This window comes from Varanus komodoensis, unplaced genomic scaffold, assembly GCF_004798865.1.
Source record: "Varanus komodoensis strain SLA01 unplaced genomic scaffold, ASM479886v1 scaffold5, whole genome shotgun sequence".
In the NCBI taxonomy this organism is placed as follows: Eukaryota; Metazoa; Chordata; class Lepidosauria; order Squamata; family Varanidae; genus Varanus; species Varanus komodoensis.
In genome coordinates, this window is record NW_025336087.1 from 41,724,673 (window position 1) to 41,752,189 (window position 27,517).

General features: G+C 43.4%; 1 protein-coding gene across 1 annotated transcript; it reads left to right on the top strand.

Annotated features, from left to right (window-relative positions):
- The first annotated feature begins 15,201 nt into the window (after positions 1-15,201).
- Positions 15,202-27,260, top strand: PRXL2C (peroxiredoxin like 2C). The gene is made up of 6 exons (XM_044446618.1): positions 15,202-15,589; positions 17,583-17,651; positions 18,374-18,427; positions 20,431-20,536; positions 22,274-22,405; positions 26,694-27,260. Exons 1-6 carry the CDS (start codon positions 15,383-15,385, stop codon positions 26,819-26,821), a joined length of 696 nt encoding a protein of 231 aa, XP_044302553.1. The 5' UTR covers positions 15,202-15,382; the 3' UTR covers positions 26,822-27,260.
- The last annotated feature ends 257 nt before the right edge of the window (positions 27,261-27,517 follow it).

Sequence of the window (27,517 nt, forward strand, 5' to 3'; positions counted from 1 at the left end):
CCCTGAAACGAGGAAGAATGCTGAGAATCATTTTTGCAATACCTTGCCAGTACACTCTCTCTACACCCATGTCATGGTAATTCACCATGGCACGTATTTCTTGTGTTTCAGATGCTCCGTGAGTTGGACTCTGCAGTTGCTTCACATCTTTCTGGGGATGTGTCCAGAGCACTGTCCTTTAGTCCTATTTTGCTGGATGTGTTTCAGTTACTGCAGCCCAATAATGTGGACAAGGGGCTTGATCCTGTCCATCCTACCATCTGCCCACTTGTCGCTTGTCCCTTATGAATCATTGGTAAATCTAGAAAGGGTTTGCCCTGGGCCCAGGAGACTATTAATGCCTCCTTGAGAGAAGGGGTGGTCCCAGCCTCCTTAAAGGAGGCTGTGATAAGACCTTTCTTTTAAAAAGCAGAACCTGGATCCAGGGATATTTGCCAGCCACTAACCAGTACTGAACTTCCATTTTTGAGCAAGGTGTTGGAGAGAGTGGTGGCCAGGCAGCTCCAGACACTCTCGGAAGAAGCAGATTATATGGACCCATTTCAATCAGGCTGGAATTGGGGTCTGAGGCTGCCTTGGTTGCCCTATATGATGACCTTTGCCAGGAAAAAGACAGGAGGAATGTGACCCTATGGATTCTTCTAGACCTCCAGGTGGCTTTCGACACCATTGACCAGGGTGTCCTTCTGGTTGGCTGGAATAGGAGTTGGAGGCACTGCCTTGTATTGGTTCCACTCCTTCCTGGCTGACAATGTCCAGAAGGTGATGCTCAGAGATAGTTGCTCTGCCCCGTGGCAATTATGCCATGGGGTTCCACAGAGGTCTATACTATCTCCCATGCTTTTCAACATCTGCATGAAACTACCGAAAGAGGTCATCTAGAGGTTTGGGTTGAGGTGTCAGCAATATCCTGACAACACTTAGCTCTACCTCTCATTTCCAATGTTTACACCAAATCCAGGTAAGGCAGTCTCTGTGTTGAACCAGTGTCTGAGTTTGATAATGGACTGGATAAGGGCTAATAAACTGAAACTCAATCCAGACAAGATGGAAGTGTTAGTTGACAATCTGTCTGACAGGTTGGATGGGCATTGCCCTGCCTTGGATGGGGCTGCATTTCCCCTTAATGACAGGGTACACCGCTTGGGAGTACTCCTGGACCCAAAAACGATCATTGGAGTCCCAGATGGACTCGGTGGCCAGGGGTGCCTTTTTTCAGCTGCAGTGACTGTAACAACTGCAGCCTTATCTGGGTAGACAGAGCCTGACCACAGTTACTCATGCACTGGTAACATCCCAACTGAATTACTATAATGCGCTTAACATAGGACTACCTTTGCAGGAGGTCCAGAGACCTCAACTGGTACAAAATAAGGCTTTGTGTCTGGTGACAAATATCAGTTCATGAGCCCACATAACACCTATTCTATATAAATTACACTTGTTGCCAGTTGAAGCCTGGGCCCAATTTAAAGTGCTTGTTTTAACAGATAAAACCCCAAATGGCTTGGAACCTGGTTACTTGAAAGACCGCCTTTTCCCATGAATGCCTACCCACCCATTGAGATCTGGGCATGAGGTCCCTAACCCTTAACAAACCACCCAGAACTCATGGGCTATTTTGGTGTTGTGGGGAATGAGGGAATGAGAGGTTGCTGACTATGCCAACAACCTACACCTGCTAGGTTCATGTGACACAACCAAAGCATCAATAGGCAATGTGAAACTTCTCATCAGGGCTTCTTCCATGATTATGCAAACCTGGGCTCTGATCCGGTTTGCATGATCAGTGACCAGCACTGCAGTGTAGTTTAAATAAGCCAGGTTGTAAGTTGTAAGGATCTCCACTGTGAATATTCACAACCTGTGGTGGGTGTTCACCACAGTTTGTCGTGCTGAATGAACCCTGGCAGGATAGCTTGTTAACAAGCCATCCAGAACCCATAGATACTTCTTGGGTTTGGGGGGGGGGGGTGGCTTGCTCACCATGGTAACAAGCCAACCTGCCCAGGTTTGTGCAATATAAGTTATGGTGACTGCCTGCCCTGACTTGAATACTGGTCATTGCCATGCACCACAAGCCACTGTGGCTAATTTAAGCCATGCTGCTGGCCAGCAATCCTGCCAACTGGTCCATTTTCTCCTTCCCTCTCTCCCACACACACAAACTGTCCAGACTATTCTAGCCTGAAGCTTGCATAACTTGTGACCTACAAGGTTGAATGTAACCTCCCAGCATCCACAGTGGACCACTGGGGGGTTCAGCTGCCCTCCAGAAATGGAAAACCAGCTAATTTTGAGTTAGGTCTCAGTTCCTTCTAGTTCTATTCTGTCTCAGCTGGGGTGAGCAACCTGGAGCCCTCTAGATGTTTTGAACCACATCTCCCATAATCCCTTGCAACTTACAGTGCTGGCTAGGGCTGATGGGAGTTCTAGTCCAAACTATCGAGACAGTGCCAGGTTACTGATCCCTAGTCTACATGGACTGGCAATGGCTGTGCAGAGATTCAAACAAGGTCCTTTCCCAGCTCTCCCTGAAGGCTGCAAGGATCACTCCTGGGGCCTACTGCATAGCAAGCAAGGGTTCTGCCACATGGCAATGGCCTCGCCCCTTCCTCCTGTTTCTTCTGAATGTCTGGAGCAGGTGGGGAGAAGGGGAACGGATTGGCAGGCTGGGTCACATCATGAAGGCTGCCCAGTTTGCTATCTTCATGCCATTGCACATATTTGCCTGCCTGCCTGCATGCCTGTCCGTCTATTGATGGATCAATGTACAGGCTGCCATCCGGAGTTACCCCTCCCACAGCAGCTCACAAAACCTGTGAAACACAACACATCTAAAAGGATATTACCAGCAGAGTTTAAAACAGCAGCAGCAGCTGAATAAAAACAATTATAAGATAATTCAAAAGTCAAACAGGATTTTAGAAAAGGTTTTTTGGATTCTCTTAAAAACCTCCTCCTGACATCTGTTCTTCCCTGTTCCACCCCAAATCCTTCATGATCCTTCCAGCCTTCCCCAACTTAGTGCTCCAGATGTGAAGAGAGAACAAATCCCATAATTCCCAGCCATCGTGGGAGTTGTTCTCCCAGCTTATCTAGAGAAGACCAGGTTGGAGAAACCTGTTCTGTTCCATAACATGAACTTATGTTTGGAAGTATCTATGTGGGCTGTTGCACAGAATTCAGAAATAAATACAGAACTGCAGTGGAATTTTAAAAAAATGTATTGTGTCTTAAATGACAATGGCCAACCTCAATTCTCACCAAGTCACTCTATTCTTCTTTGCCAGACACCGTCTGAAGTGCATTTCCACACAAAGCCCAAATTGTTCACAAGTTGTTCAAGGTCCATAATATAAATCTCTGAGTAGCTATTAGCCAAGTCATTACATACAAGTTGTTTGAAGTATCACTCCTGCACGCAGGACTGCTGAAAACAATCTTTTCTTTACAAGTGAAAGTGTGAGTCAAGCTTTTAGCCACACCTTCCAGGTTCCAATGGCTGGACAAAGTGAACAGGAATAAAGCTTATGGTCCAGTTGGAAACCAAAACTAAGCCCACAGTTCAAACTATAGGCTAGGCTTGAACAGATATCAGATCTGGAAGCAAGGATGAAGGGTAAATAAAGAGAAGGGATACAGGACTCATGCAGACTGGTCATGCACTCTGGTCTAGGAGAAACTTCAGCAAGAAATTCAGGGTTTGTTAGAATGGTCAGACACCTGCCAAAGGCCAACATCCCAGCAGGGGATCTACTTACAACAGCCCCATAGACCTGTTCCTTCTCTTCACCATTGTAATCCACTTGCTCACCTCCTTCTTTCTAGTCTGACAATGGTGGTTCTGAGCAAGAGGGAAAGTAGATGCTGCTTGTTTATTGAGTCTCTGCCTGACAATCAAGGAGGTGATACCAGTTACAAGGAAGAGGAGGAGGAGCAGCAGATGCAGGTAACACAGGCAGAGAACGGAAGGACTTATTGAGGGAGAAGGATCTACTGAAGGAAGGTATCTTGCCCTGACCAGCATAGCAGCCCTGGTAGTTGCAGGATTACTCTCCCAATCCACTGCAGATTTCAGGGCTCTCATGAGCTCTGCCTGGGAGCCCTGGGGGAATCGCTATATAAGAACTGGCTCTTGCCTCCGGAACCTGCCTTAGCAATAAAGGTCTCCAGACTTGCTACAGTGCTCCTTGTTTGTTGTGACCTGGCCTGTTTGTTCCCATTCCTGCTCCAACCCTTGGGTGCCTGGTCCTATCTTCATTGTCTCTTTGGTTGCCTGATCCCTGGTTTGCTTGACTCCTGGACTGGGCTTACCTTGTTCTCCTACTCCTGGCATTGACATCAGACTGTTGATTATAATTTGGATCAGACCTTGGGCTCCTGATAGTTTGGGTCCCGCTGCCCATGTCAGTTGGTCAACAGTCCATGCCCTGGAAGCTGACATGCTCAAAGGCCCTCCACAGCCTGGAGCCAACACAGGGCAAATTCCCTACACCAAAAGCCTATGGTAGACTTTGGACCAGTGTTGTGCTCCATTAAAGATTTGAAATCCTTGTACTAAGGCAAACCTGCAGATCCTTGATTGTTCAACAGAGTGCTTACATGGAAAAGTGGAGGGGAGTTCCACCTTCAGCCTGCTCATGCATCTTTGTGGGGTATCTTTTGCTGCAGCAGCAGCGGCAGGAGGAGGAATCCCTCCACTTCAGGAAAGTGCCTTGGCAGAGCATGGTGGCCACATGGATCAGCAATGCCTGAACTCGGGCACTGGCATCCCCAGGAACATCCACTTGGCCTCATGCTTAGCTTAGTTTAAATGGGTGCAGGCTTCCCCCTTTTCACAGTAGGCATGCCATGAGTGAAGCCGGCTGGAGCTGGAGGTCAGACTAGATGTCCCAGGAGGTCCCTTCTGACTCACTCTGTTTCTATGTTTTTACTTTTTCTATTCTATTTGCCCAGTGTTGCTGCACGAGGAAACCAGTCCATAATCTGCCTGCATCAACAGAAGGAAGGAACCCACCCACCAAAATATTCTAGCTTTTCCACTTTTCCTTTGCTTGCCATTTGTACTAGGAACTGTAGAACTACACTGAAGAACTTCCAGTATCCAAAAGGTGGTACCAAAATTAGCACTGCACAGAGCAAGCCTACATTATGGTCTATCTGTCTCTGTAATCAAGAGTGCAAAAGCTCTCGTCTACATTTCAAGAGTCCCAGATCATAGAAAGACGAAAAGCATCACAACTCTGGAAATATTCAGCAACCTAGTAGGGTATGTAGTGGGATTCGATTTCCTAAATGACCTGACTCCAAAACTGCTGATCATTCTGGACTGTAAAATGTTTGCCCTTCCTAAAAGCCTGCCCCACCATTTTCTGGTTTTCCCCCTTATTTATTTTCTGAAGTGTAAGCTGTGAAGTATAATTATTTAATTGATTGTTTTTATATAGCTGATACACTATTTCAATTACACTTGCCCTTTAACTATAGTCCAGAAATGGCTGCTATAATACAAGGATGCTCCTGTAATACTGTGAAGATCCATAAAGTTTAAAAAGCAATTTTGCAAAATCACCACTTCTATGAGCGCATATCTGTTAATATAAAATATGACCATATAAAATATTCATTTTGCAACATAATCAGGACTGATTGAATTAATGGCTTTGTGATGAATCACTCCTGTATACACTTAGCTAGCCAAACTGCCAGGAGAACTTAAAAGCTAGTTCTTCTCCTACACAGAAGGAAGCATCTCCTTAACAAACAGCACCATCTAGTGGGCTTAACTTCCTGCAAGAGCTGCAATAAGTTTGTAATTCAGAGGAAGGTTCAGTGGCTGTAACTATGCTCAGAGCGTGAGGAGTGTTAAAGCAAATCTCTTCCTACAGCCAAGACCCCAGACCTTCAGCAATTGGAAAGCAATACAGCAGGCATTGCCAGCATACTCATTTGTTCTGACCCCCTAAAGCCTAACACATTTTGCAAGGTTTTGAAGCTTGACTGAATTTGATCATAATAATTCGGTAAAATACAGGATTCAAAGAAGTCCCCTAGAAATTGAGGGTGATATGAGAGTGTTTTAACCCTCCATTAACCCAGCCCTCCCACGCAATCCCCCAGCATCCTGACCGGAGATTGCATATTCATAATGGAAGCCACATTCATTGCAGCTAATTGGAAGTTAACTGGTCTCTCCGCTACTACACTGCACTGATTGTCTCTATGAAGAGTGGCCCCAGAATGGCCAGCAAGGCCTCTTATGCTCAAGAAAAGCAGCTGCTTGGGAATATAGACGTGTCTGCCTTTGAGTGCCAATGCAGAGGCAGCCCAAGGAGGGAGTGGAGGGCTTTGCAGATCCCTGTTCTTGCAAGGGTCACTTCATCAGCAGGGGCACAGAACCTCTGGCCTGTGGGCCAGGTCTGGTCTTCCATGGTATAATAGGCCTGAACCGTAAAAAGCCAGGCCTGGGTCTCTAGGTCTTTCAAATGCTTGCTTCGCTTGGCATTCAAGTCTAGTTGCTTACAATAGTACAACAGAGCTTTAGTCTGCTTTCATGAAGATAAGGAGTGTCCCTTTCTGATATGAAGATGACACAAGGAACACGCACAGAGAGAGAGAGAGAGAGAGAGAGAGAGAGAGAGAGAGAGAGAGAGAGCGCACACATGTGCAGCCTGGAACATTCCTTATCAGCCATTGCTTCTGCAGGCAAAAGGCAGTAATGAGCTTAAGCTTTGATGTCAGATGGAGAGGGATCCTTGGCCATTCAGACAGGAATACTCCTTACTAGCTCACTGTATTTCATTATTTCTTAGTACCTGTGTAAATAGTAGCATCAAACTATTCCAGAAATAATATCTTTTAATTGTGTAGAAGCTGTACACATGCACTGAATACCATGTCTGTGATCTATAAAAGCTAGCCTTGTCTTTGTCCTTTGGTTCAGACTACTTTTGAGGGGAGTTCTGCTGTTTTTTCCAAACCAGCTGATCAGAATCCTACCTTACAGGGCCCCTCATTGCATGATGTAAATGGTTTTCTGCTAAATGTTTTGGAAGTCTAGCTAACTTTAGATATTATTGCAATTATAAAACTCATCCTTAGTAAACCTGGAGTTGGCGTATCACTCTCTGGAAATCTCCAAAAAAACTACTGCCAACAGCCAAGACAACACACATGGTTGCCCAGATGGCCACACCATTCCATGGTTCCCTTTTTTTTTCCTGACTGGTAATTATTTGTTGAATTCCCAGCTTTTACATGTCTCCCCACTGTATTTTAAGTTTGAAAAGTATTTCCCAAGGCTTAGTTACAGGCAGTAAAAGGCTTAAAGTAAAATATGTCCAGCAGAAGAGGTACTAAGTATGGAAAAGATCTGGGACTCTAGTGCACAGGCCAAAATAACTACACAGATTTGCATATACCAACTTTCACGTGCAAATACATGCACATAATTAGAAATAATTAGCATCATTTACATTTTTATAGCAAGCATGATAATTAACTTCTTGTTTGCTTTCAGGACAGCACCGAGTAAAGTCCCAAACTGTGCTTGCTTAAAACTTAAATTCCATGTGCCCACACTTGTCCCTGGTCTTTCAGGCCCAAATCCAGATGGGGAGGACGGAATGCCTGAGACCAGCAAAGGGCTGCATGGTACCTTCAACGTGTATTAATTAATGCTGAATTGTTGAACATTATGAACACTATGTTGAAAATTAGTTTAGCTATTCAAATTGCTTTAAATTCTGTTTCAAATATTGCATATTGAAATGAAAATGCTATTTTATTGAATTTGATTTTTAATTTTTCATGAATCATTGCCAAGTGCCTGAACAGTTTTCACTATGGGGTGATACAGAAAATTATTTATCTATAAATAATTGCAAACTGAGCATGGCATGCTTGCAGTCAATTATGTGACAATGTATCGTGGACTATAATAATCCATGCGCATAAGGTGCAAATTCCCTAGCCAATTGCTAGAGAGTAATTCTCATTAAACCTAGTGGGATTTACCTCTGTGTAAATTCTCATTTGTTCTTTTTGCCACTGCAACCTGCTGCATCACCAGCAAGTACAACAGCACCAGACAGAGACCTCAGGAAGATGCTGTTTTGCTGCTCCTGATCCCTGGAGGAGCTGCCACAAAAGTGGCTCCTCATTTTATTTAAAATACTTCACTTTGGTCGTTTCAGGAATTCTAAGAAACCTTTTAAAATTACGTTTCTAGCACCATCATCATCATATAACCCTAAAGTACAAAAATACAGTCATATTTATTCGACCTGTCAAAATTGCCAATATGGGTATTTTCACAACTGTAGATTTGGAGGGATTTATTTCTCCTGGGCTAGCTTTGTTTTTGGTTGTTTTCTGAATTACCAGTCTTACCAAACCCTAGGTTTCTCTCTAGATCCAGATATTAGAACTGTCTTTGGGGTAAATAAGACAAGTTGCAACTCTGAACACATTTACTAATTTATTAAGGAGTAAGACTCCTACACTCAGCTGGGAATAAACTCTGAACTCAGTATGATTTACATCTGACCAAACATTTTCAGGATTACACAGTACATTGGATGTAACCCTGAACACATTTCCCTATCCACCGATCTATGCAGACACCCATTTTTCCTTACCCCACATAATTTCCTATACTATCTTAGCTACCTTCCCCACCCCACAGATCTCTATAGACAAGTCCAGGGCTGGCCCCAAGGCACAGTGCTGCCCATGGTAGAGCATCCCTACTATTACAACCTCAAAATACTTGCAATATTGAAAGCCAGTCAGGTTGTTTTGCTCCCTGAAGTAGAAAATCCTACTCCTCTCTCCTTTCCTGGCAGTGAAAGTACAATAATAAGTAAATAATGAGCACACTGCTGATTTTTATTACCTGCATCAAGCTCAAAAGTGCTGTGTGTGAGAGTGTTTAAAGGATCATGTATGCCTTATTCACAAAAATGGAATGTAGGATCAGGGGAGAGGAGGACATTTGATTGCAGGGGGCAGGAGGGACTCGGAAAGAAAGATTTAGGGTTGATGGCAGAAGGGCAAGAACATACGAGCAAAAAGTCAGCTAATGCAGGAAGATTCAATGCAAGAGAGCACCAGGACCCCTGTACCTTTATTTCTGTAAGTGCTGTTTTGCTCCAGTCACATGAAAAAAACACCCTTCAAATTGACCTTTTGTACAATGAACTCCTATCCATGGATGCTTATTATGCCAGTCAGGTTTTGAGTCTCTAAGGTAGTGCAAGATATTGTGGCTTTTGTACACAAAAAGTAAGATGCTCTAGTATTTGTCCACCTTTCTCTAGGCCAGTGCAAACCCCCGATGCCAAGAAAGATCATGCATCTCTTTGGTTGAGGCCCCATTGGTGAGGGTGGTCAAAGATAGGTTAGACATGCACATGGTGGGCATGTCGTGAGCAGAGCTGGCTGGAGTTGGGGGTCAGACTAGATGGCCCAGGAGACCCCTTCTGACTCTCTCCGTTTCTATGTTTCTATCTCAAGAATCTGCCCAAACAGATACCAAACTCAAATGTACTCCAGAAACGTGACTACAGACCCAAAGAACTCCAGAAGCACTGGGGCAAACCAGCAAGCCATACACTCATTCATCACTTTGCCCCAAATTCAAACACTGCTAGGCACTGAAATCCCTTGTGCAAGCAAACCCACTTCGATTTTTTCTCTAGGTAAGGGGCCTGGACCAGCTCTGAGGAAGCAACAGATGAGGAGAGTCTCTGCAACTCCATTTGGTATGTGAGTAGCTAGTGTGCCTTGTCTTCTTGTTGCCTGGGGTTTGCTGCCTTTGATAATAGCCCTGAGCAGAGGTGCAGTTGCCCAGTAGCAGGTCTCTGCTGAGTCAGGCACCCCCTGGGAAAACTAAGTGACAGTGACATTGTTGGGCAATTCTGGAGTCTGGGCTTAATGAAAACAATGAGCAGGCTGTGAAACGAAAGGTGACAGTCTCCCTTTTAGTGTTAACGGCTGGTGCCTTGATGCAACACTCCCTCCTGATCTGCTAAGGGAATTATTCCTAAGGTCTTTGAGTAACTGTGAGGCTACTAAGGTCAGAGGAAAGAAGCAGGTTTGCACAAAGGCAGACAATGGCAATTGCAGTAGCTCTAAAGATTTGGGGCCTGTGTCTCAGAAGGCTATGTTATAAGACTTCCATGGCTGGCATGTCTCAGCTTTCATCTTATCCAAATTGGAATTCATCCCTTGCCAGAATACCCCTGTTGTATAGGATGGCATCCTAAAATAGATACTCTCTTACAACCAGCTGTCTTGATTTTACATCAAAGGAAATAAAACAAAATGAAACACTGAAGTATTTCAATGAACACCAGCAGCCTGAGATTCATTTGGCATTGTTTAATTTAACAAGTATATCACATATCCCAAGCTGCTTCATATTTTCAATGCCCAAACAAGTCTTTCCATTTAGCATTCAAACATTCAAAGGGATGCAGCTTCATGGAGAGACTGCAAGTACTTGGTAAGTTTTGGTAAGCGTGGCTTCTTTTCAGCTTATCGGCTTTCTCTTCAGCAAGGGCAACTTTAGCCATATAGAATATTTCCATCAAAAACCTGCAAACTATTAATTTTAGGCAGGAACTGGAAACTTTTTAACCTTTTCAGTTTGCAGTCTGCCGACCTGAAGTCTTGGCTTGGCTAATGGGAAACATAGTCAAAAGCAATTTTTTTCATGATGAGATTTACCATTTCAACAGGAAAAAACCTCGTTCCATTTGAAAATTCTTCTTATTCACATTTCCCCCCAAAACTGGCCTAATTATGAACATGCAGAACATCTCTGGAACTGAGAAAGTACAGCTTTTATTAACATTTTCTGTCAGACAACTGCAAAGTTGGAATTGTTTTAGCATTCAGGGATATACAGGTAAAGAAAAAAGGAGAAAGAAATGGAAACTGATGAGGCATGTAGGACATGTCAGATCGGATGGAAATCCAAATAAAAACGACAAGGTACTGTGTTGGCAGGAACCATCTCAAAATAAACATGAAAGCTGTTGCTGCAGTAGGCAGCATGGCTGATTTTAGGTTGTGTGTGTCATAATAGTCCATGAGCAATGAGAGCTTAATACATCTCTGACACCATGTGGTCAGTCTGGAAACCTGCACTGCACAGAACCTTTTGCATCTCCTCCAGATGTTAAGGGATATACTACAAGTTATTGCCACAAACTTTGATTGCACTAAGCACTCATCATTTTTATGACAATTGCAGCCTCTGCCTGCAGCAACAAGCCCTGCCATCTTACACACACTTGCCTGAGAGTAAGCGCCATTGAATCCATGAGCTGGGGAAATGGGCAGTGTGGCTTCTTGGTCCCACTGCTCAACATGCTTAACACACACTGCACAGTTCGCACAACCACCCTCACTAAGTGTGGCTTGCCATGTCATCCAAACCCCGCAAGAGACACATGGTAGGGTACTGGGGTGACTTCAAAGCTGACCCCGCACCCCATGCACCTCATCAGATTCAGATGACATGGCAAGAGGGTCATCACGACATAAACGCATGGGATGGGCAAAGGAACTCATCCAGTGGAATTTTTATCGACTAGACTTGCACAGAATTGCAGCATAAACTTTCTCCCTCTCCTATTTTTTGGCAGCAGTTGTGAACTCAGATTTTTCTTGGGTTCATGTAGAAAGTAATGACAGTTAAAAACAACTTTAGCCAAGAACTAAAGGGAGAAAATAAAGTACAGTAAAATTTTAAAATCCACTAAAATTTTAAAATCCACTAAGAACACACAAAGGCAAACTGGACCCATACTAAGTGTTTAGGATCTTTTCCTAAACACCATCATCACCCAAACATGATGGGTTTCCTAAATGAAAAGTATGTCTGTACAAGGAGAACAAATATTGCATAAATCAACATGTATGTAGCACGCATGCTTGTCTATGTTACCGTGTGTACGTAAGCTCTGATACTGTAGAGGCCATTCACCATGATGGGTTGGGTCCACACGTGTGAATAGAATTCTAAATGTGTTGTGGAGCTTACAGTAGGCCAGCAAAGGTTTACGACTCCCAATTCCCAAACAACTAGGAAAAAACAGCCTTCCTGCTCATCCTGCTACCTTGCAGTAACTCAAATGTATATGAATATATGCAGCACATCTCAGTGTATTGTTCCCTGAGAACCTTCTGTCTTCACATCAGTTGCTGTCCAACATGGGTGAAGGGCACAAAGTTGGGGAAGGATGGGACATACGCATACAGACAGCAACTTAATGACTGGGCTATGTAGCTGCAGGTTATAAATGGCAGTCAATTACCAAAAAGAGAGAGAAGAAAAGGGATTTTGTTAATTCTAAGTAGCTGCTTCTAATGTGGATGATCTCAGATGGATATGCCCAATATATAAGCAGACAATCTTAACTTTAATGCAGTTGAGGCCTGCAGATTCAGTCATTCCTCACAGTCAGTCAACCTTAATTTTTGTTCACTTTCATCTTTTCATTTAATTTTAGTCACAATAACTTGTTTTTGCATTATTTCTGAATACAATTTTTCCTCTTTCATTTGGCTTTAGTTCCTCTTTTTAAAGGTTTATTAAGTTATGTTCTTTGTGAATCTCAAAAGCCCAGTTTTCACAGAACAAGAAGTCACCATTGGTGAATTTCTCTGCAGGATGTTTTGCTAAAGTGGCAGCTGCCATTTTGACTGTTCGGGGCACAGATGTAAATGTGGTGAGGTGGGGTGGTTCACAAGCCACCTGCAACCATAAAACAGCCCATGGGGTCTGGGTGGTTTGTCATCTGCTTCAGCATTCAATCCTTATTGAGCTTGCATATAATGAGAAGCTATGGCATGCCCCCACTGTGATGATTCAAACTGTTGGCAACCACTGCGATTAAAATTCTCACAGCAAAAATCATCCTTGGTGTCTTCTTGTTACATATGAACCAAGTCAGAAGAGTCCATTTCACAAGCCAAGTTTTCACAGTCTTCACTGTACTTGCCCCTTCTCTCTCTCTCTCTCTCTCTCTCTCTCTCTCTCTCTCTCCATCCACCCTTCCCACTCAATTATCCTTCTGCAGCACCTTTTAACAGCAGCATAGGATAAGATCTCAACAGGCCCAGCTTCAGCCAGTTCAAGTCTTCCTAAAGAGGTTTAGGAACAGTGCCAGCATGACAGCTTGGCGACAGGCAAAGAAAGCAGGTTAATACATTGTGACAATACCAGAATGTGAATTCCCATTTCTACATGATACCCTTCTGGTTCTGGAGAGATTAAAGCCAGAAGTCATATTTCAGAGGAATTCTCCTGAAAATGAGAAAAGGGGCCAGTTGAAGACATTTTGCTCTCCGAGGCAAAGACCAAGATTGTGCTCGCACTCTATTCAAGGTATGGAAGCCAACCACACTGTCAAGTACGTCTTACTGTGACATTGACACTAGAAGAGCATCTTCCACTCCACCTCAGGGTAGCAGGCCAGCTTAGGAAGGTACAGAGAACTCTTAGCACACACAACTCTTCCCTTCATCACTGCTCGCTCCCTGCTACCCCAGCATTCACCACCTGAAGCAGTCATCTCAACCTAGCCATGCTGTCCCAACATGTCTTGCTTTGATTCCTATTTATTCCACTATACATTTAGGTACCAAAAGAGTTCCTCAAACACATTTTTCACCCATTCACAGTATGTGTGGGGTGCTCCATGCAAGAAGGAATCCTGATTGGCCCAGCATTCCACATCATGTAGGGATACTACATGTGTACGTGTTGGCACACACATACACACACAGAGGGCTGCTTGACACTGAACATGCAACAGTAGCCTAGAAGTAATTCTAAATAAACTCATGTTACAGGGGCTAGTAGTTTGTATGCTGCCAACATTGCCACTGCCTCACAGATTGGACAAATACATAGTGGAGGTGAGTGTGTCTCCTGCTATGGGAACAAGAACAATAAATAGCACTTAAAGGCATGAAATTAGAACCAGGGGCAAGACATTAGGAGAAAAGCCATAGCCCATATTAAAAAAAAACCAAAACCCAAACCATTTGACATGCAGAAGGTTGGAGGTTCAAACCTCCAAGTATAACCTGCATTGAGCACCATATTTTGCTGGGAAAGTATGATATAAAATATATAAAGGAAGAAGGGAAAATCTGGAGAGCAACACCCTGACAGACGGGCAGGCAAACTGGTGCCCTGTGTTTTGGATCACAACTCTCAGAACTCCCTGACCGTTGGGCATATTGGCTGGGGTTAATGGAAGTTTAGTGCAGAGCTTCCGGAGGGGGCCCAGCTGCCTACCCTGACAGTGGTTCTGCAACAGGTAGAGTCCTATGTTCAGTACGATACAAACTTCCGCATGTATGCAGAAGTAACCCACACAGATCTTAATGAGACTTCCTGTCACTGCAGCTTCCATTAAATAAAAATCCTGTACTTTAGCTCCCCAAAAGGATACAGGAAGTCCCCAATCTGCTTTCATGCAGGAGGTCCAAGTTCAATCACCAGCATCCCCAGGCTGGGCTCCTGCCTGCTGGTCCGTATGGAAAAATCTGGGCTAGATGGCTGGCTCACTGTACGGCCGCTGCTCAGGAACTGTCTGTGGGAAGTGTTTAATGTGGATTTAATGTTGATATTATTGGTTTTGAATACCCTTAATATTATGTGCTGGGTTTACATTTTTGATATACTTTTAAAAATGAACTGTAATTAAGCTAGGCTTGTATTATAATTATGGCTATTACATTTGTTGCACTGAACTGCTTGGGGCACAACATATTGTGGAAAATATGGCATACTAATCAATTCGCTATTGAGCTATAGTTACCAAAAGCTATTAGAGCCCTCCGTTCTGAGGCTTTCATAGGAAGAGGGAGGATCTTGGAGCACAGCCCCGAGCTATGAAAATTGTTGGGGCTCGCCTGGCCCATTTCACCGCCAAATACAGAGCTATTCGTCATTCTCCGAGAATGCCTCGAGCGAAGAACGTTTTCGCCAATAACAAGCCACTCTAAGGGTGCGATCCTGCGATTTTATGCACAGGGGGAAAAGTTCTCCTGTGTCTGGACTTTTCCGTTTAAATCCGTAGAGGATTGAGCTCTAAAGCGCGTCTGCAGGACGGAAGAAGGCGGCCAACCGTGGCGCGCTGAAGCTGGAAAGGCACGACCGGGCTTGTCCGTGCGCCCCGCTCGCTCGAGGAAGCAGCCAAAGAAGCGGTTCCCTTTCCCCTCCCTTCCGCACGCGAACTCCGCGCTCGCAGCCGCCGCTATTGGAGGAGGCCTTCACCCCGCAGGGAAAGCAGCCTCCTCTCCGGGGTCAGCACAGCCTCCTTCGCAGGGTTCGCTGACGCTGGGCGCGGCCGGCATGGCAGAGTCGCCGCCGCCGGGACCCCGGCCGCCCCCGGCTGTTACGCGGCAGATCAGCAGCCCGAGCCCCACGCAGCACACGGCGGCGGGCGCACCCGCGGAACTGCGAGACGCCGCCCAGCGGCGGGTGGTGGATGCTGCCGGGAAGGAGATCCCGTTCGGCGCCCTCTACGAGGAGCGGAAGGCGATCGTGGTGTTCGTGCGGGTGAGAAAGGCGCGCCCTGGCCGCACAGCCCTACGAACCGCGGCGAAACTTGCGAGGTTTCTCCGGCGTGTGGCTCGGTGTCTCGGCTCAGGATGCCGGAGCGCTGGCCAGGCGAAACGCCTTCAGGACTCCCGCGCTCTTGCCATCCTCTCTTCTGCCGACAGGATATTGGGCTTCACACGCCTATACCGAAGTAGTGCTGTTGGCTATAGAGGCCTTGCAGACAGCAAACAGAGGAAACCACGCCGTTAAAGTCGCGATCCTCTGCGTGTTTGTTTGGGCTGGAAGTGAATCGCACCGAGCATTCTTGAACCGAAACAGGCACGGCTTTGAGTATGGTATCTAGTGGTTACATCTCCCCCACCCAGTTTTTACTCTAGCGTTGATGCAGGAGGGCAGTCGGGATCCTGATCCAAATCACCCTCCCCACTCCCTCCTGTGCTCAAACGTAACCTCTAAGTGGGAACTAAAAATAATCTTTTAGGTCTCATTTATCAGACCGGGCTTCACTTAGCTGCAATTCTTATGCGATTTGTTAAGAAGTCCCAGTGAGATCTGCGGACTTCGGAGTAAACTTGTATAGGCTCGAGCTGACCCCATCCAAAAAGCGACGCGTGTCTATGCTAAGAGTAGCAGCGCAAACGGTATTTTCAATACTTTGTGCGTAGGTACGGTCTTCTTTTTCTATTATTATTCAAAAGTAAACATGGGCTCCGGATCAGAGGGGACACCACGGATTTGCGTCATTGGGAGCGTCCCTCCTTCTGCTACCTCTGCCCCCACTCGGGAGGTGGGGAGTAGCTACGGCTGTGAAATTGACCTAGACCTCAACGGGGTATTTTTAAGTCGCTCGTAAAAACCTACGGGTGGAGTTTCATACTTCCTGTTAAAAGTAAGATTTAGCCCGACCAGAAGATGACTAAAAGCAAAGGACATGTCACTGAGCATCGTTTGAATGCCTCAAACTACATTTGTATACGAATAAGACAATAGTTCTGGAGGGGTGAGATGTTTTTAGTAGAGCTGCAGCAGAATTATGCAGCTATCCTAGGTACTAGCCTATCCCTGCTGAGGCATAAAAAGTGGTACAACTCCCAACATGCCCCTACCTGGATGGCTGGGGCATTGTGGGAGTTGTAGGAAATCTTTCTGCCTAAGCATGCATAGCATTTTGCTCTTACATAAACACAAAGTTGCAAATATTGGTGATGCTGATCCTAGAGCAGCTGTTACCAACTCTCATCTTCCACATTTATTGGACTACAACTCCCATCACTGTTGGCTTTATTCTAAGCATTGGTTCCAGCTGTACAACCATCTGGTTCAGTGCTCCCATCTACAATGCTTGAGCATGTCCCAGAACTTTTTCTGATGGAAAGCAATAAAAAGAGGAAAGTTCATATTTTCAGGTAGGCAAAAACTCAGTTTCCACTGTACTTCTTTCCAATTGTTCTGCCACTGGGTAAGGGTATTCTAATAGTAGGGGAATGGATATAATAATTATACTGAGAACACTAGTCCTATGCACATATGTTGGCCTACAACTCCCATAACCCTCAAAGAGTGATCATGCTGTTAGTTTAAATTGCCATTCCAGCTGCTTCAGTTATTTCAGAGACACATATAATCTTCTGGTATTCCTTTTAGTCTGTCTCTGTAAATGAATGTCACAGTGGTTATATTCTGAAACAGCATCTTTGGCTGTATACCATATTTCCACGAAACAGATGTTCTTCACACACGCGAACATGCAGAAAGAACGCTTAACTGTTTTGTCTTTGTTTCCTTATGGCTGAAGATTTTATGCAACAAATTTTAAACCTAAGTCACTGAATCCAGTGCAATACATCTGAACTACCAGTTGTGAAGTCTGATGTAGATAATTTTCTACAGTTTGTAAGCCTGAACTACTTATGTATTCTCTCTACTCATTTTGAAACAGTAATTTTCTTGTAACATGTATCCACTGATAATGTAAATCTGCTCTTTTCAGCATTTCTTGTGTTATGCTTGTAAGGAATATGTTGAGGATCTGGGCAAAATTCCCAAGAAATTTTTACAAGTAAGTAAAAAAAGTTTTTATCATATTTCAGAGCATAATCAGACAATATAACTGCCTTTATAGATGTCTGCAGTTTCTTTACAGTATATATTGTAAATTAGTTCTCTCACCTTCTCTCTGGCTTTCTTTTGAATATTAGATATATATCAAATATTCTCTAGAAGTTAAGGCATTTAGCATGAGATTAACCAAGCAGCTTCTCCTTACCTTGCAAGAACTTTATATTATTGTTTGTTGTTAGAACTGCTATAATTTGGGAGTGTTTACAAAAATTTAAAAAATAGAATTTTCTCCTTCAGACTTATGCTCATATGTGTGCATGTGACTGAGTACAGATGTATGAGTGCATTTTTAGTGTATAGGGAAAGCGTTATTGTGTTGAAGTGTTACAGGCACAATGTCTGTGTATCTTTTTTTTAAAACATGAGGATCCTGAAATTACATTCATTATTGCTAAATGGCTTTCATTCATATTCTCAGTCTAGAAAACTAATAATTAAATCAACTGCAGTGCAGAACTGGCTCTACAATCCAAAAATGTTTGTGCTGGCACACCTGTATTCGACACAATTGTAACTGTGTTGTTTATTTCTAGCACAGTGTCTAAAGACCCTGTTGCTTTTGTAACACCTAAAGTATGTGTTTATTTGTGCTGGCAAAGTGATCGTGTTGTATCTGTATTAGTTCTGAAATGTATGTTCTTCATATTTCTTTTCTTTCAGGATGCAGATATCAGACTTGTAGTTATTGGGCAATCGTCACACCACCATATTACAGTAAGCATAAGAGGAAACTAATTTCATGTTTGGTTAGATGCAAAGAATTTCTCCTCTCACCTCTGTGCGGCAACCCTCCATACCACCTGGAAAGCTCACCTGGAGGGTTTGCCATCACTCTAAAACAGAGTGAGGGTTCAGGGAGGAGAAGAAATTGCCCCTTCCTGGAACTGCTTCTGTTAGTGGATTGAAACAATTGGATACAAGCATCTGTGGATATTTGTAAATTCAGCTCTTTGCTTGCATACTGTTTGAGCACTTGGACACACAAATCCTTGCACACATACATTGAAGCACACTGCTGAGTGGAGCATTGCTCATTAGATCCTTACCTCACTACATTACCAGCAGTGACATGATATAAGTAGCATCCTCACTTGACAGATTTGCTTTGAAGACACTTCAGGTACTAACACCTTTGGAGGTTAAGTGGGTGGTCATCAGAGAGAGGGCCTTGTCAGTGGTAGCACCCAAAATATAAAACATTTCACAGATGTGCCTTTTCATTGACTTTTATTAATAAATGTGCTGTATTTGATTATTATATGTTACATATCATATTATTATATGTGTTTTGTATTTTAGGCTCCAGACAAACATATGTACATATAATGAACCACACAGGATCAGACCAAAGTCCTATCTAAACCAGCATTCTGTCTGCCACCCCCCACCCCCATGGCTAACCTGATGCTAACCCAAGAGCCCTCTCAGCAACTGGAGGCAGTGGGCAGCCATCAGGACTAGAGGCAATTGATAGTGCTATCCCCCATGAATTTGTCCAGTCTCCTTTTCAGTCCATCTAAACCTGTGTCCATCTCTGTACCTTGTGGCAGCAAATTCCATACTTTAAGTATGTACTGTGCAAAGAAATAATTCTGTTGAACCGTCTTGCTCCAAGAAAGGTTTTCCTATTTTTCCATGGCTTAATTGTTTTGGTAATCTCTGAACATTTTCTTAGACAGCAGTCCTAGGCTCTGAGAGCATGTCTGAAGGACAATAGGATAGTTCAAATTTCCAGATCCAGAGTTAGCATTCTGACCTTGACCTCGGAGCTGAGAATAGGAACTCTGCTTCCGCCCACCCCTCTGCACAGGTGGCATAAACTCCAAGGTTGGGAAAGTGACCTTGGAGAGGAAGAGAAGGGGCATTTTGATGGGTGGCTATGGAGAGGGCAGGATAGGCCAGGATGCAGGTTATTCTGAGGTCTCCCAAAACTCCTTTCCACCTATGAAACACTGCTTCTGAGTAGACTCTGTGTGATTGCTCTGGCAATCTTGTAACTGTAAGCTGCCTTGAGAGCAATGAAAATACAATCTTTGGCAACAAGGTGGGGATAGAAATCTAATGACAGAGCAGTGCTACCCAGTGCTTGTCTACCCAGTGCTTGTCTACCCAGTGCTTGTCTACCCAGAAGTAAGCCCTATTGAATTAAAATTTTGAGTTAATTTTTAAAAGGTACAGCAGAGTCTTTGGAAAGGCAGATGGAAAGGCACTCTTGCTGGTCTATTATATTATTAAAACATGTTCATATGAGTAAACATAGTTGATTTCAATTGGATTTTCTTTAAAACTGCAAGCCTATGCACAGTAGTCTGAGAGTAACTCCTTATGGCCTTTATGGCTCCTTCCAACTTTAATATTCTATGATTCTATGAAACATCTGTAGGACTTTGCTGCAAGTGCATTTGGGGTGACACAGTACAAATTCTATTTAAGGAAGATTCCCACCAGTTTTACTAGACACTTTACTTGACTAGGTGTTTTTAAGCCTTTGGGAACAGCTGCATTTTAAATCCTGAATCTTGGAAATTAGTCCCTTTCATTTTAATGGGACTTACTTCCAAGCTTGCATATTTAGGGCCATGGCTATTGTACAGCACAGTCTTAAGTATTTTTTACTCTTTAGTACTAAAGTCTCTTTAGTAGTACGGGTAGTGTTCCAGGAAGTAGAAAAGATTTTTACAATATATTTTGTTGATACTTATGCATGTTTCTTGCAGCCATTTTGCAATTTGACACGTTATCCTCATGAAATGTACGTAGATCCTGAAAGGGAAATTTATAGAATACTTGGGATGAAAAGGGGGGAAACTTCCATTACCCCAGGTAAGGTGCCACTGATATGCATGGATATCAGGAACCACAGGATGATGTAAAAATGTGTATATAACAAGTTATTTCCTTTCATAAGAAGCGTAAACTCACAAAGGGGCATTTGGTAACAAGCCCTAGTTTGTCAACAGTAAGGCTAATGTAAAATTAATGTATTAATTTAATAATAATAATAATAATAATAAGTAGTAGTAGTAGTAAAGGATAGGGCATTTGGAGGGCATTCTTTCATTGGGTTGCAAAAAGTTGGAGATGACAACAACTGTTAGTAGAAGTATTTTTGTCCCATTTCTCAACCAACTAATCTCCTAGAGTGGCTTCCATATAACCAGTAGAATGTTTTACAAAATAAAACACACAGGGAAAAGGGAATGGTGGGGGGGGGGCTATGATGGCAGGGAAATTTCAGCAGGGCTGATGGAATGGCCCTGCTTCCCCATGTCCTCTCCCTCTATACACCCTGTTGGAATGGCAGTCACAGCTGAAGCAGGGAAAGTATTCCTGAGGGAAGCTTTTTGGCAGAGTTGAAGAGTTCAGCAGAGTTACTTCCCTCTTGCATCTCTTGCTTCTCATCACTGACAGGAACTAGTAAGCAAATGATACATCTGTGAATTGCTTCCCTGTGGACAGGTACACTGAAACCTTTGGGTTAGCAAGGAAGCACTTCACATCAGGAGCTCACACAGTACTTTTTCCATCAATATGTAGGTACAAGAATCTCTTGCAGAAACAAACCCACTGGAAAATGTAACTTCCAACTAATGTTGTAATTCTAAAGAATATGCCCACTTGCACAGGGGGTGGACTTATCTCTGAGTAAACAAAGAGGGGCTCTTTACATGTAACCACCACTCAACCGAAGACAGAATGATGGGCTGGCAGGTAGGGGTGCTGCTTCAGCCGCTCACTTTACTCAAGAAATCACAATCTGCTGCTGCTAAGCATGACATCTGAATCCAGACCACTGGGTTGTTTAGGGACTATACAACCCAGTGTTTAGCCCAGGTCCACTTACCAAGGGCAGCAAGATCAGTTGTAGGTCACTGAGCAAATGAGGTGAGAGTGCTCCAGGCAGTGTGCCTACCCTGTCTCACTTGTGCACGGCAGCCCACTGGCTTTTAAAGCAATGGGTTGTTAAATATGAACCTGGTCATAGGCTTGGTCTGTTAATCTTGTGAGTGGAGCCTGGAGGAAAAGTGAAATACATTTTTGCTGGCGCGTGGAAAATCCTGATTTTCTTTCCTCAGGCTCCATTGTTCAGCTGCAGTTGATTGTTTTTCCTTGATCTCCCCCACATCTCTTGTCTTCTTGGGGTTCCTAATAATTGAAGTTGGGAAAGCACTATTACCTCATTATCCTTTAACCCCAGGTTGGGATCCAAATTTGAACACGCTCAGCAACCGCAGAAAAAAATGCAAACACACACAGCAGTGTTTCCCACGTGTTCTTTATGGATCCTGAAATGGCCCTTGCAGTTTTGTCTGTGATTTCGATGGAATGACGTGGATGGCAGGGCTGCACCGAGAGTAGGTGTGGGTGGTCATGTTTTGAGCAACAAGGAGCAATAGCCACTGGTGACTGTGGTGGTGCAAAGGTGGACTCTCAGAGGGAGGTAGCCCATCAGGCTAGTCCCACCAAGGGCTCCCCCAAAAAACCTGGGGTCAAGATTGTCCTGTAGAATTCAGGATCTCATGCCAGGCATGCTTCCCTCTCTCTCCTGTATTCTTCTAGTGCAGAGTCCTCATGTTAAGTCCAGCTTGCTGTCCGGAAGCATAAAAAGCATGTGGAGAGCAATGGCTAGCCCTGCATTTGATTTTCAAGGAGATCCAGCTCAGCAGGGGGGGACTTTGATTCTGGGTCCAGGTAAGACTGTTTGCTAAAATTGTCTGTCTGCACAGTTGTGCTGCTTTATGATCCCCCCCCCCACTCTTTCCTGCACATGCTTTTTCAATTGTCCATGGGAATATGGTCCTGCGCTACAAAACAAGAAGAGATACTGTAGGCTGAATCCAGCTAACCCATAATGCTAACACTGAGCCATAACAAATGGCTTATTTGTACAGGGTTTACCTGACAGATTATCAGACAATCATTTGTTTTCTCAATCTATCAGTTGTTTTTTTCTCCCCTGTGTCACCTGCTCCATCCGTATATGCCTAATGATGTATACTGGAATGTACAGTGCCACTTTCTGTTTAATATTATTTACTTTTATTAAATAAAAGCAATTCAACACACAACTGCATCGATAACAACAAAAATTAGAAGGGAAAAAACTTACAGTACAAATAAATTGCACCATATGAATTAGTCAAAATAATTAATATTTAGTTTCTTTGATACTGAACACCCCCACACCAAGACCTTTGGCTTTATGATAATTATTTATTAATATCCATATACTCCTCCTTTCTTCTTCTGTGCCTCCCCTCTCAGGATGACCCCACCCCCATTCAAAATTGCATTGAATCATACAAAGATTTAACACCCTTCCCTTTTATTAGTACATGCTCAGTGAACCATCTTCAAATGTCATTAACATTATTCTTGTTTATCAACCCTTTTTCACCTTAAGTATACATGTTAACCCATTATTAATAGCTATGTTCCATATTTCCTTATACTATTCACTTAATTGGAAATCTCTTTTTCCTTTCCAGTTCTTTGCTATTATTAATCTTATGGCTCTTAATAAATTTGTTATTCTTTAATATTCCATTTTCATGTCTTTTCCTGAAATAATGCAATTCCAGGGTCTGCTTCAATTTCTAAATTTAATATTTCACTGATTTGCTTGAATACTGTTTTCCAAAATGTCCTAATATTTTCACATTGCCACTACATATGGAAGTAAGTAACCACCTTTTGACCACAGTTCCAATATATACCGGTGTCGGATACCATTGCCTGCCTGCCTGCCTGCCTGCCTGCCTGCCTTTCTAAAAAAATCACCTTTGCTCACTAACTCTGTAGACTGGCACAACAACCCAGAAATGATACTGTTCTGGGTTCACAACCCATGGTTTACAACCCAAAGTTCACAATTCTATAAAACACTATGGGTGCTCTTTCTGGGTTGTACATGGCTAACAAACCAGGTTTTGTTACCATAGTAGGGTTGAAATATCACATCAATCTAGAATTCAATGACTGACTGCTTAATTAAAAGACATAGTGCCACTGATATGAATGAGTCTAACCTAACATACTTGAGCCTAAGCTAAACACGGGTGTCTTTTGACCACTGTTTTGCTACACCATCTGGAATAGCTACATTTCCTATTCAGGAAGCTGTGTCTCCCTAACCTAACTCTAAAGTCTACACAGTGTGTAGCCCCTGTGAATGCGAACATATTGAAGGAGGTGGGCACACTGGATCTTTACTGATGACTCATTTCTTCTGCCCCAGCTGGGCTACTGCCAGGTCCCTGGGCAGACACAGAAACTAACCCAAACTAACCAGGATTTTAACCCTTATACTAGAAGGCTGGTGTAGACCTGTGAATTGCAATGCCTTCCCCATGGGCATTGCATCATAGGTTCCTGTTGACCATTCAGTTTACCTGTGTGGACAAGTTCCATGACCCTAGGAACACAACAGGATCTATATTTTCTGAACCCTAACACTAGGCCTAACTTGGGTCTTGCTATCCATAAATGGCTGGTATAGCAATATCTATTGCAATAACTTGAAGAAAGGAGTGCATCCTGGATTCTCCTTCACCTCTCATCTTTTTCTACCCCATCTAGACTAATTCCAGGTCCCTAAGTATGCCCAGTAACCTGTGTTTTTCTAATCCTAAGCATCCAGTCTTAATCCTAGCCCAAGAAGGCTTGTATAGCCCCTACAAATTTCAAGATCTTGCACAGAGGCTGTGCATACTGGTTTCCCTTTGACTGCTTACCATTTTCCCCCTCCATTTGGGCCAGTTCCTGGCCCCTAGACCATTCACAGGGGCTGTACCTGAATGGGACTCTGTGGACTGAACACTTGTTAAAGTGTGAGAGAGGTTTCATCTGAGTTTCTTTGAAGTCAGCAACTGTGGTTACCTGTGGAACTTAGGGAGAAAACACACATCTAGTAAAATGTACAGCTTGGGAGATATAAGGTCAAGGCCTTTTTTTAGCATTCATAGGCTGTTATCCAAAAAGCTTATTGCACGCTTGGGCTTTTTCACCTTCATCTGTTCCCCACCATGAAGCTAATTTGAGAAGGTCATATGACACACCAATAATATTGTGAGAATGTGTGGAGGTGTTTTTACTTAAGTACAAGGTCCTGCTCCTTTCCCAGATCAACATTTTTCTTCCATTTCATGGTTCTTGACTTTGTTCCCCTGAGGACCCATCTCCCATTATTTAAGAAAGAAAAACAGAAAACATTCTTGACTGGTATGCAGGTTGTGTCCCCACAACATTACTATTTCCCACTTAGAACAGGTGTATTTCCTTTTCCTTATAGAGGGATAAACTAGATTAATACTAGTTCTTCTGTTTAAGGATACAATCCTTTATTTCTTGGATTACACCAGCTAAGGAGTTAGAGGATATAGCTGAAGCCCTAGGCCAGTGGTGGCAAACCTATGGCATGCGTGCCACAGCGGGCATGCAGAGCCCTCTCTCTCAGCACGCGAGCCAAGTCGCCCCAGCAGCCGAGCATTGGATAACAGCCCACATAGGGGCCATGCGCATGCTTGGAAAGGAGTAGCGCCACCAGGTGATGAAGTCACAAGCCACAACTCATTAGCTGCAAATCGTCTGAGCCTTCGCATGGCCGTTCAGTGCGCTGCAAAGGATATATTTGCTTGGACTGGCTGTGAGTTGTTTTTTCTAAACTAAAACCACAGTTTTCAGGTTTTATTGTGTTTGGAATGGGCAGGAATGATGAGCAGTGCAGAAAAAGCTACTCAGGGAAGGCCTTTTCAAAATCGCCCTCTTTTCTATGGAACTTTAGCCCTGTATTTCGGTTAGGGGTGTGCGCCAGGGTAGGGTTAGGGTTGGAGAAACGAGGTGTCCTGGCATGATTTTGATGGTTGGAATGTGTTTAGAATTATTTATTTATTTATTTAGAAAATTTCTATGCCGCCCCATTCACCAAAGCCTCTGGGTGGCTCACAAAGATATCAATTAAAATATAGTACAATAAAATATAAACTAGTTAACAATATAAAATAAGTCGCCCTGGCCAAAGAATAAAATAAATAAATAGTATTAACAGTTAAAATGATGTTTGAATAAAAAGGTCTTCGCCTGGCGCCGAAAAACAAATAACGAATTAGGGTTAGAAAAAAAGTGTAGATTTTTAGTGCGCTGCCAAGGATACATATATATTTGCTTGGACTGGCTGCGAGTTGTTTTTTCTAAACTGAAACCACAATTTTCTGGTTTTATTGTAGTGTTGGCACTTTGCGATAAATAAATGGATTTTGGGTTGCGGTTTGGGCACTCGGTCTCTAAACAGTTCGCCATCACTGCCCTAGGCCATCCCCACACCAGATATGCTGTTGCAATGGAAGAACAACTGGTGCAGTTCAGCACATATGCTTATGGGAAAATATCTTGGAATGGCCATTACATTGGTGAAAATACCTCAGTGCAGAACAACTAAAATGGGCCGGGGTGTGGGCAGAGGGGGACAGCACAAAGGGAAAAGAACTTACGCCTGTCCTGTATCCTTTCAAACAATGCCAGTGCCCCCATCAGTGGTGTAAATTTACACCTAGGGCAAGGCATGTGTGTGCAGGGAGTGCACGGAAGGCATGGCTCCATTGACATGGCACCCTCCGTATTCAGGGGCAGGCATGTGCACACTATTGCTAGCTCAGTCCTTGCTAGGTGGGCTTTGGCACCATTTCCATAGGGCTGCCACCTTGTGCTATGTGGGTATTTCTGGCTGGGGCTTTCCCTTCTTTTCTTCCCAGGCTGAGTATGTATATGATATTTGTTGTGCTAGCAGAGCAACAGCCTATTTTTCTCCCCACCACTGACTGCATAACTGGACTATAGAATTGCTCAGTAAGGGGCATGTTTGTCATCTAGAAACAAATCCAGTAAATCCATCACGGATTCAAGACTGCACTGGCTGCAAAGCATAGTGTTAAGGAGGTAGTAAAGACAAGCATTCATACTGTTGGTTTTATATTTGTCCCAGGTAATAAAATCCACTTTTTGCACCTGGACAAGAACAGGTTGGATCACGCTCCTATTAACACTGTTTTGCAGTGCGCCGGAGTTCAAACGGTAGACTTTACCCACAGATCTCAAATTATTGAGGTATGAGTTGTCAAAGAAGTAAATGCCAGATAGCAACTGAAATGATACACAGCCAAAATCTACTCCAAAAAAACACCTGGAAGAGGTTACTATAACTTTGCAAGTGGAAGATGATTTCCAGTGAGTGAGAAAAGGATTTCAAGCGTAAGCTTTTGTTCCAGGAAGCAATGTTTAGGCCTTGGGGATGCAAATCTATACCTACTTATCTGGAATTAAGCTGCATTGAACTTCATATAGCTTACTTCTTGAGCAGACATGCAGAAGATTGTATTGTAACTATTGCTTGGCATAAGTTTTGTTCAATTCATGACACTTTGATGATTGTTCAGCCTTTTTTTGTTTATTGGAAAGTGTGGATAAAATTCCATCTTTTTATCCTTCCCTCTCTGGGATTTACTAAAATGGCATGCTTATACACCGATCCAAATAAAAATGTAAATTTCAATTATTTGTATATCATTGCTTTTTTGAAGAATCACAATAAAATGCACATGTTAGTGGCACAGTGGCAGGGAATCTATATTCCTCTTAAGAACGTGAGCTCAGACTCTGTAAGCCAGAGACAAACTGGAAAAAATGCTTAGAAAACTAATTCCATAGCAATCTCCAGTGGACTACACAATCTTACTGTGAGACTGAAGGGAGATATGATAGCACTCTTCAAGTTGTCACAGAGAAGAGGGCTAGGTTTCCTTCTCAATC